At 45.6% G+C, this 10,689-nt stretch overlaps 1 protein-coding gene across 3 annotated transcripts in view; it reads left to right on the forward strand.

Moving 5' to 3' along the window:
- The first annotated feature begins 364 nt into the window (after positions 1–364).
- Positions 365–10,689, forward strand: part of wnt5a (wingless-type MMTV integration site family, member 5a) — a 21,851-nt gene continuing 11,526 nt past the window's right edge. For all 3 annotated transcript variants that reach the window (XR_001319899.2, XR_001319898.2, XM_014134623.2), the window contains exons 1-2: positions 365–1,515; positions 5,130–5,293. Coding sequence is in view for 1 of the 3 variants with exons in the window: in XM_014134623.2 (XP_013990098.1) it covers positions 5,154–5,293 (140 nt within the window). In the remaining 2 variants the exon portion in view is untranslated. The remainder of the gene's footprint in view (positions 1,516–5,129; positions 5,294–10,689) is intronic.

Here is a 10,689-nt window from a genome sequence, read left to right on the forward strand (position 1 = left end):
TCATACCTCCATCTTGTTCATGTCCAGTGTTCTGCGATAACGTCCATGTTCGGCGATAAAATAATAGTTATTCTAATGACCATAATGCTTATGCATACAGTCCTGCGCATGATGAGAGCACTCTGTATAAGCAAACAGTGTCGAACTGCTTGTCTTGGTTTTTACTGGGAGGTAACTCGATCCCCTGCGTCTGAAAATCCTAACTCGGCTCTGGCACGGATAGACTAATAGCCCCGGGTGCTTTATACGTTTATTTTAGGTAATAGAGACGCTTGTTTTGTTACAGCCCGTTCCGCCCTTTTTTTTTTATTATTATTTTTTTTTTACAATTTCACCTAGACGCAAATTGCGAGTCTTTCCCACTTGGCCCGCATTCTTTGCCGTAGAAAGTTTAGTGACTTTAAAGAAGGGATTTGGGAGAAAATGTGGAGCGCATGCGCCATCTAGAAGTTTTCCCCCGCGCATCAGTGCTAGGGTTTGCTAGTTTGAGAGAGGAGGCGACGAGGCAGGTGACAGGAGAACGACTGGCTCTTCAACACACACGCACACACACACACACACACACACACTATCGGGCGGGGGTTATCTCCACGAGCGTACCTTCTCCATCTCTCACACAGTACTGCTGCTTGGAGTTTTCTTCCAGTGGCGAGCTTGGAGTGGATTTGCGGCAATTCGTGTCTTCCACCACTCAAAAGTTGGATGTGTTGAACGCACTTTTTGCGGGTAAAGGTTTTGTGACAGAGTAAATCAACCGAGGAGTTCAGGAGAGAGCGGCGTCTTTCTGTGCAGAATGGAGGATGAAATAACGGCTTCAGGTTTGTGGCGAGGAACCCTGCAGTGTGGATGTTACCACAGGTAAAACGCGCTCCGAGTTCAAGGTGTCACCGCTGTAGGATCTCCTCACCCATCACCAGTTCATGTGTTTACCTGCGCTTTACACACTGGTGCCAGCCCGTCGGAACCTCTACAAATCTGCAAGGAAACTTGGAAGGATAAAGCTACCTCTATCAATCCTCCCAACCATCAAAAGAGCGTTGGCAACAGTTTATTACAGCTGACGTTTCTGGCCACGGGCACTTGCTAGTTAGTTTCTTGTGAATGTTTTATTTGTCATTAAGTGTTTCCGCGGATTCACTCCCACGTTTGTTAAAAGCTCTAATTATTCATAGTGCTGCTGGACATTGTAAATAGCCTCCGTCGTCTCTGCAAGAGCTCTCCTCTCCGCTATCCCGCGCTCACGGAGCGCATTCGTCGATAACGGGTCGCTTATGCCAGTCTTCCGACACTGAGCCGCAGGACTACCACGGTTACTGCCACCTTCCTCCATTACACACCGGACACTATCCCGTACAACCCCGATTTAGCACTAACTGCTTTGGATTGAAACCAACCTGAGCCAACGGTATCGGTAAAAGGAGTCTCTCGAGCCCACTACGGCCTTGGCACTGGAATTATTCCTTTAATAATCATCTCACCAAGTGGATTATCGTTCGTAAAGAATTGTTTTCCGTGGTGAGTATAGTTTACGCTCTGATTTTGTTCGTTATCGAATAGTTATTTAGAGATCGGTTAGCAACTAAAAAAACTAAAACCTTTTCCCAAATCATGTCCTCGATTCTTGGACTGCTTAGGACTCATTTTTCGTTAGGAATGATTCTCGTTTCTTTGACCGCAGCCAAAAGCATTTTTTTCTTAACCATTATAATTTCCCCCCTGAAGTACACTTTTTAAAACTCTTTGTTTGTACAGTGTTAAACTAATGCCACATGTTTTAATTTGTAATGCCACCCTTGCTCTCTCTTTCTCTCTCTCCGTATGCTCTGCTCCCTCTCCCTCTATCAAAACATAGACTCTGGCTCCCTCCTCTGGCCTTCTAAAACGAGGTGTGTGTGTGTGTGTGTGTGTGTGTGTGTGTGTGTGTGTGTGTGTGTGTGTGTGTGTGTGTGTGTGTGTGTGTGTGTGTGTGTGTGTGTGTGTGCGTGTGTGTGCTGGAAACTGATATGCATTGATGAATATTAGGTAACACTTAATTAATCTATTTATGTTGACTATGTTAATTTAAAAAAAACACAGCGTCCCTTGAAGGCGATTTTTCATGTACATTTAGTCTACATCTGACATGGACGAAACAATGGACATAAACTGATTTATTCATTATCCTTCCAAGAATAATCAATAAACCATGTCAAGGACGCTTTTTTATAGGAGCATTTATTTGTCTATTAATCTGACGATAAATTATTCACCTACATAGGCCTACGTTTTACACCTTGGCCATGTTTATTAAGAAACAGAAATAGGCTATATTAAATATTTCAAACGTACTATTTAAATATTGACCGATATTTTGTATTATGGTTTAGGATTAATTTATTCCCCTGTAAATGTGTAGATGTTATTTATTTATTGTATTCGAATATTCTACAGTGGTATCAAAAAAAAAACGCACTTGTTTGGTTGGTTTTAGCCTATAAGATTTTAACATTAATTAATTAACATTAATTTAGTAAACTCGATTAGCTGATATGTATTAGACATGTTTTGTTGCCTGTCCAAGTCCATTCATGATTCTCACTGCTCAGGGTGGAGCCGAAATTAGGCCGTTTACATCATAATTCAATAGCCCTACTCGGTGTGCGCTGACCATATCGTTAATACCGGGGAGTGGTGGTCTGGTATTAACGGTGTTTTCTCTGCATCACTTGCTTGTTGGGTTCATTCAAGAAAATACATGACTCTTCAAAAAATGTTTTGAATTAATTGGAATTTCATTCAATTGAACCCCTGAATTGACGAAATGGAGGAGTGTCCAGGACCTCAAACCTGGTTGTTTATATGACAGGTCACGGTTACCGGTTAAAGGTTAGCCCTCCACTGATTCAGCTTTCACGTGCACCCCATTGCTCTCCCTATTTCAGCCCACTCCATGCACCCGTAGGACTGAAGGAAGCCAGCAATATCTGAGACAAGCGGTGGCTATCGTTCAGACTAATGTAGGCTATACATTTGGTTTATAAATGAACTTATGTAACCGGGCCGGGCATTTTTCACGGCCTATATAAAAATGGGGACTTTAGCCGCCAGCCCGAAAGGCAGTGCGCAAACTGAAAGTGTGTGTGCGTGTGTGAGTGAGAGAAAATTTGGAATGACTATTAAACTCAGCGATTACTCTGGAAAATACACATCTTGACAAGTTAGCCGCCTCCCAGTCACTATAGCCTCTAAAATGACCATGCAGAGATGCCACTATAAACAGCAGCAAACATTTGAGGGAAATGATTTAGACTGTTATGCCGTTGCCTTTTCATTAGAATCACAACAGCAGAAATTCAAATTATTCCAGACCCAAAAAAGGAATTGGATTTATATGCTCATACTTCTTAAATTATGCAAACTCGTTTCCAAATTTCGCATTAAAATCACGATTTTCAAAAGTAATTTACTGTTAATAAAATCTCAACTTCACCTGGACATCGACACTGTAACCTACCATTCATGAAGTAGTTGGTTGTTGGCCTGCATGTATCGCTTCAAAGCGTATGCCATACTAATAAGAAATGACGTTTTCAAAACACACACACACTATGTTTTTAAAGATATCCATTTAGGTTTTCATATTGTCATTATTTCAAATGTAGTAGCCTTCCAATTCCACATTTAATATTTGTATTTTATATATATGAACTACACATTTATAAACTTAATGTATATAAATATCTACATGAATGCATTATGTGCATCTTTTAAAATTCAAATGATGGGTTATTAGAACGATTAGTGTTATAATAACTTACTTACAAAATGATCATGTAACGAATTAACGAATCAAATATTAATAGCAGAAAGTGCATTCATTTGGATGTAAGTGTACATTTTCAAACCCACAGAAAGATATTTTTGGGGAATAGGACAGTCGTGTAACTGGGTCACGAACGGATAAATAGCCTAATGTGTATGCTTCCATTAAATTATGGACAGTTTTGTGTTTATTTCGTATAATTTAAAATTATCCTAAAATAGTATTTGTTAAAAATGACGCAATTAAATAATAATACAATTAATAGTTTACAGAACTTCCTCATAACTCAATAAATAGCTTATACTTGTCTTGTAATTGATTTAATCAATATAGGCTAGCCTAACACACCTTAAACAATCATTTCACATTGTCATGAATTGAAAAAGGTCTACTGATTGGTCAAATGCGAAGCAATATTTATGCTAAACGCGACGTGGAAAAACTTGTCCCGAACAGAGTGGGAGAGAGGCTTATAGGACATTTCATCAATGGACTAGCATCCGGAGATACCGACTTAAGAAACAGAATATTAAAATATATTTAGAGCTTCTGTAGGAATGTGTGTATTTTTATCTCATCTGTTTTTAACTGCGCATTACATGTCAATTTAAGTGCATCACTGTGCTGCAGTTGAACAGAAGGGGGTCTCTCTCTCTCTCCTTGTCTGATTGGCGCAGGAGAAGAATGCTCTTATCGTGTGTATAATGAACTGACTGTCTGGTAGGAATGTCTGGTTGAAGGGGGTTTGAAGGCCATTGTTATTCTGTCTTCTGTGATTCACACACTCACCTTCTGCCAAAGGACTGCTCTGCTGCAATCACCGATGGCCCCAGGCCTCTCAACACAAGGCGCACTCTCTCTCTCTCTCTCTCTCTCTCTCTCTCTCTCTCTCTCTCTCTCTCTCTCTTCACACACATACATACATACATGCTCACAAACAGATATATGTATATGTGTGTCTACATAGATATATATATATATATATATATATATATATATATATATATATATGTATGTGTGTGTATATATAGAGATATGTATGTATGTACACACACAGAGGGAGAGCAGCAGAGCACTCATAAGTAATGTTTCTTTATCTCTCTGTGACAGTCACACACCACATACCATACACAGCATTTTGTAACTCCCTCTTAACCCTTTCACAGTCTGGCTGTGGAGACGGATGGACTTAGACAGACAGGATATGTGTACAGTCCTCTGTTCTGTTTGTGTGTATGAGCGTGCATGTGGACTGGCTATCGGTGTGTGTGTGTGTGTGTGTGTGTGTGTGCCTGTCTGATGTGTCTGTACTGCCGTCTCTCCACAGAGCTGATCCAGTAACTGATCCAGCATGTTGTTCCTGCGGCGGCTGGTGCATGTATGCTGTCCCTCGGCACCGGCGGGGAGTGTGTTGGACTCCAGACAGTGTGTGTTCGCCCTCACACTGCTCACACTGCTCCTGCAGGTGGTGGTGGAGGCCAACTCATGGTGGTATGTATAGTCTACATTATACTGCCCTGCTCTCAATGTGATGGCTGTGCCAGAGTGGTGGCTGTGCCAGAGTAGAGTGGTGGCTGTGCCAGGAGTAGAGTGGTGGCTGTGCCAGGAGTAGAGTGGTGGCTGTGCCAGAGTAGAGTGGTGGCTGTGCCAGAGTAGAGTGGTGGCTGTGCCAGAGTAGAGTGGTGGCTGTGCCAGAGTAGAGTGGTGGCTGTGCCAGAGTAGAGTGGTGGCTGTGCCAGGAGTAGAGTGGTGGCTGTGCCAGAGTAGAGTGGTGGCTGTGCCAGGAGTAGAGTGGTGGCTGTGCCAGGAGTAGAGTGGTGGCTGTGCCAGGAGTAGAGTGGTGGCTGTGCCAGGAGTAGAGTGGTGGCTGTGCCAGAGTAGAGTGGTGGCTGTGCCAGAGTAGAGTGGTGGCTGTGCCAGGAGTAGAGTGGTGGCTGTGCCAGGAGTAGAGTGGTGGCTGTGCCAGGAGTAGAGTGGTGGCTGTGCCAGGAGTAGAGTGGTGGCTGTGCCAGGAGTAGAGTGGTGGCTGTGCCAGGAGTAGAGTGGTGGCTGTGCCAGGAGTAGAGTGGTGGCTGTGCCAGAGTAGAGTGGTGGCTGTGCCATTGGATCCCCCGCCCCTCCTCCTCTCTCTCTCTCTCTCTCTGTGAGTGTGAGACGGGCTGCTCCGATCCCACCACATGATACAACATGCTGACTCTCTGACTCTGTCTCTCTGTCTCCATGTCTCACTGTCTCCATGTCTCTCTCTCTCTCTGTTGTCTCTCCAACTCCATGTCTCTCTGACTCCATGTCTCTCTCTCTCTCTGGCTCCATGTCTTTATGTCTCTCTGACTTCATGTCTCTCTGACTCCATGTCTCTCTGACTCCACGGCTCCATGTCTCTCTGTCTCCCTGTCTCTCTGACTCCATGTCTCTCTGACTCCATGTCTCTCTGACTCCACGTCTCTCTGACTCCACGTCTCTCTGACTCCATGTCTCTCTGACTCCATGTCTCTCTGAATCCATGTCTCTCTGTCTCCTTGTCTCTCTGGCTCCATGTCTCTCTGGCTCTCTGACTCCATGTCTCTCTGACTCCATGTCTCTCTGAATCCATGTCTCTCTCTCTCTCTGGCTCCATGTCTTTCTGTCTCTCTGACTTCATGTCTCTCTGACTCCATGTCTCTCTGACTCCACGGCTCCATTTCTCTCTGACTCCACGGCTCCATGTCTCTCTGTCTCCCTGTCTCTCTGACTCCATGTCTCTCTGACTCCACGTCTCTCTGACTCCATGTCTCTCTGAATCCATGTCTCTCTGACTCCATGTCTCTCTGAATCCATGTCTCTCTGACTCCATGTCTCTCTGAATCCATGTCTCTCTGTCTCCTTGTCTCTCTGGCTCCATGTCTCTCTGGCTCTCTGACTCCATGTCTCTCTGACTCCATGTCTCTCTGAATCCATGTCTCTCTCTCTCTCTGGCTCCATGTCTTTCTGTCTCTCTGACTCCATGTCTCTCTGACTCCACGTCTCTCTGACTCCACGGCTCCATGTGTCTGACTCCTGTCTCTCTGACTCCATGTCTCTCTGAATCCATGTCTCTCTGTCTCCATGTCTCTCCGGCTCCATGTTTCCATGTCTCTCTGTCTCCATGTCTCTCTGTCTCAATGTCTCTCTAACTCCATGTCTCTCTGTCTCATGTCTCTCTGGCTTCATGTCTCTCCGGCTCCATGTTTCCATGTCTCTCTGACTCCATGTCTCTCTGTCTCCATGTCTCTCCGGCTCCATGTTTCCATGTCTCTCTGTCTCCATGTCTCTCTGTCTCAATGTCTCTCTAACTCCATGTCTCTCTGTCTCATGTCTCTCTGGCTTCATGTCTCTCCGGCTCCATGTTTCCATGTCTCTCTGACTCCATGTCTCTCTGACTCCATGTCTCTCTGTCTCCATGTCTCTCTGTCTCCTTGTCTCTCTGGCTCCATGTCTCTCTGGCTCTCTGACTCCATGTCTCTCTGTCTCCATGTCTCTCTGTCTCCATGTCTCTCTGTCTCCTTGTCTCTCTGTCTCCATGTCTCCTTGTCTCTCTGGCTCCATGTCTCTCTGGCTCTCTGACTCATGTCTCTCTGACTCAATGTCTCTGACTCCACGTCTCTATGTCTCCATGTCTCTGACTCCATGTCTCTCTGTCTCTCTGTCTCCATGTCTTTCTGTCTCCATGTCTCTCTGACTTCACGTCTCTCTGACTCCACGTCTCTCTGTCTCTGTCTCCATGTCTCTCTGTCTCTCTGACTCCATGTCTCTCTGACTCCACGTCTCTCTGAGTCCACGTCTCTCTGTCTCTCTGAATCCATGTCTCTCTGACTCCATGTCTCTCTGACTCTCTGACTCCAAGTCTCTCTTGTTCTCTGACTCCACGTCTCTCTGTCTCTCTGACTCCACGTCTCTCTGACTCCACGTCTCTCTGTCTCTCTGACTCCACGTCTCTCTGAGTCCACGTCTCTCTGTCTCTCTGACTCCATATCTCTCTGACTCCATGTCTCTCTGACTCTCTGACTCCAAGTCTCTCTTGTTCTCTGACTCCATGTCTCTCTGTCTCTCTGACTCCATGTCTCTCTGACTCCATGTCTCTCTGTCTCTCTGTCTCCATGTCTCTCTGTCTCCACTTCTCTGACTACACGTCTCTCTGTCTCTCTGTCGCCATGTCTTTCTGTCTCCATGTCTTTCTGTCTCCATGTCTCTCTGTCTCTGTCTCCATGTCTTTCTGTCTCCATGTCTCTCTGTCTCCATGTCTTTCTGTCTCCATGTCTCTCTGTCTCCATGTCTTTCTGTCTCCATGTCTCTCTGACTCCACGTTTCTCTGTCTCTCTGTCTCTGTCTCCATGTCTTTCTGTCTCCATGTCTCTCTGACTCCATGTCTCTCTGTCTCCATGTCTCTCTGTCTCCATGTCTCTCTGACTCCACGTCTCTCTGACTCCACGTCTCTCTGTCTCTGTCTCCATGTCTCTCTGTCTCTCTGACTCCATGTCTCTCTGACTCCACGTCTCTCTGTCTCTGTCTCCATGTCTCTCTGTCTCCATGTTTCCATGTCTCTCTGACTCCATGTTTCCATGTCTCTCTGACTCCATGTTTCCATGTCTCTCTGACTCCATGTTACTCTGACTCCATGTCTCTCTGTCTCTCTGACTTCATGTCTCTCTGTCTACATGTCTTGCTGACTCCATGTCTCTGTCTCATGTCTCTCTGACTCCATATCTCCATGTCTCTCTGACTCCATGTCTCTCTGATTCTGTCTCTCTGATTCCATGTCTCCATGTCTCTCTGTCTCCATGTCTCTCTGTCTCCATGTCTCATTGACTCAATGTCTTCATGTCTCTCTGACTCCTTGTCTCTCTGTCTCCATGTCTCTCTGTCTCCATGTCTCTCTGACTCCATGTCTCTCTGTCTCTCTGACTCCATGTCTCTCTGTCTCTCTGACTCCATGTCTCTCTGACTCCATGTCTCTCTGTCTACATGTCTCGCTGACTCCATGTCTTCATGTCTCTCTGACTCCTTGTCTCTCTGTCTCCATGTCTCTCTTACTCCATGTCTCTCTGACTCCATGTTTCCATGTCTCCCTGACTCCATGTTTCCATGTCTCTCTGACTCCATGTTTCCATGTCTCTCTGACTCCATGTTACTCTGACTCCATGTCTCTCTGTCTCTCTGACTTCATGTCTCTCTGTCTACATGTCTTGCTGACTCCATGTCTCTCTGTCTCATGTCTCTCTGACTCCATGTTTCCATGTCTCTGACTCCATGTTTCTATGTCTCTTTGACTCCATGTCTCCATGTCTCTCTGTCTCCATGTCTCTCTGACTCCTTGTCTCTGTCTCTCTGACTCCATGTCTCTCTGACTCCATGTTTCTCTGTCTCTCTGACTCCATTTTCTCTGATTCCATGTCTCTCTGACTCCATGTTTCTCTGTCTCTCTGACTCCATTTTTCTCTGACTCCATTTTTCTCTGATTCCATGTCTCTCTGTCTCCATGTCTCTCTGACGCCATGTCTTTCTGACTCCATGTCTCTCTGACTCTCTGTCTCTGACTCCATGTCTCCATGTCTCTCTGACTCCATTTCTCCATGTCTCTCTGACTCCTTGTCTCTCTGTCTCTCTGACTCCATGTCTCTCTGACTCCATGTCTCTCTGTCTTTGACTCCAGCACATACACCTTTTAGATATACACATTTTTTTCTTTCCTATTTTCTTACTCCATGTTTTTGCCAAACCAAAACTCCATAGAAGTGACTTTCTCGCTCTGTGCATGTGTGTGGTAGTGTGTGTTTGTGGTAGTGTGTGTTTGTGGTAGTGTGTGTTTGTGGTAGTGTGTGTTTGTGGTTGTGTGTGTGTCTGTGGTAGTGTGTGTGTGTGTGTGTGTGTGGTAGTGTGTCTGTGGTAGTGTGTGTGTGTGGTAGTGTGTCTGTGGTAGTGCGTGTGTGTATGTGGTTGTGTGTGTGTGTCTGTGGTAGTGTGTGTCTGTGGTAGTGTCTGTCTGTGGTAGTGTGTGTGTGTGGTAGTGTGTGTGTGTGTCTGTCTGTGGTAGTGCGTGTCTGTGGTAGTGCGTGTCTGTGGTAGTGTGTGTCTGTGGTAGTGTCTGTCTGTGGTAGTGTGTGTGTGTGGTAGTGTGTGTGTGTGTGTGTCTGTCTGTGGTAGTGCATGTCTGTGGTAGTGTGTGTCTGTTTGTGTCTGTGGTAGTGTGTGTCTGTGTGTGTTTGTGTCTGTGGTAGTGTGGTAGTGGGTGTTTCTGTGGTTGTGTGTGTGTGTGTGTGGTTGTGTGTGTCTGTGGTTGTGTGTGTGTGTGTGTGTGGTAGTGTGTGTGTGTCTGTGGTAGTGTGTGTGTGTTGTCAGCGGTTGTGTGTGTTTGTGTGTGGTTGTGTGTGTGGTAGTGTGTGTGTGTGTGTCGGCTGTGTGTGTGTATGTCTGTGGTTGTGTGTGTGTTTGTGTGTGTGTGTCTGTGGAAGTGTGTGTGTGTGTGGAAGTGTGTGTGTGTGGTTGTGTGTGTGGTAGTGTGTGTGTGTGTGTGTGTGTGGTTGTGTGTCTGTGGTAGTGTGTGTATGTGTGTGTGTGTGTGTGTGTGTGTGTGTGTGTGTGTGTGTGTGTCTGGTAGTGTGTGTGTGTGTGTGTGTGTGTGTGTGTGTGTGTGTGTGTGTGTGTGTGTGGTAGTGTGTGTGTGTGTCTGTCAGTGTATGTGTGTGTGGGTGTGTCTGTGGTAGTGTGTGTGTGTGTGTGTGTCTGGTAGTGTGTGTGTGTATGTGTGTGTGTGTGTGGTAGTGTATGTGTGTGTGTGTGTGTGTGTGTGTGTGTGTGTTGGTTTTGTGTGTGTGTGTGTGTGTGTGTGTGTGTGTGTGTGTGTGTGTGTGTGTGTCTGTAGTGTGTGTGTG

The sequence above is a fragment of the Salmo salar genome, chromosome ssa13 (assembly GCF_905237065.1).
Source record: "Salmo salar chromosome ssa13, Ssal_v3.1, whole genome shotgun sequence".
NCBI lineage: Eukaryota > Metazoa > Chordata > Actinopteri > Salmoniformes > Salmonidae > Salmo > Salmo salar.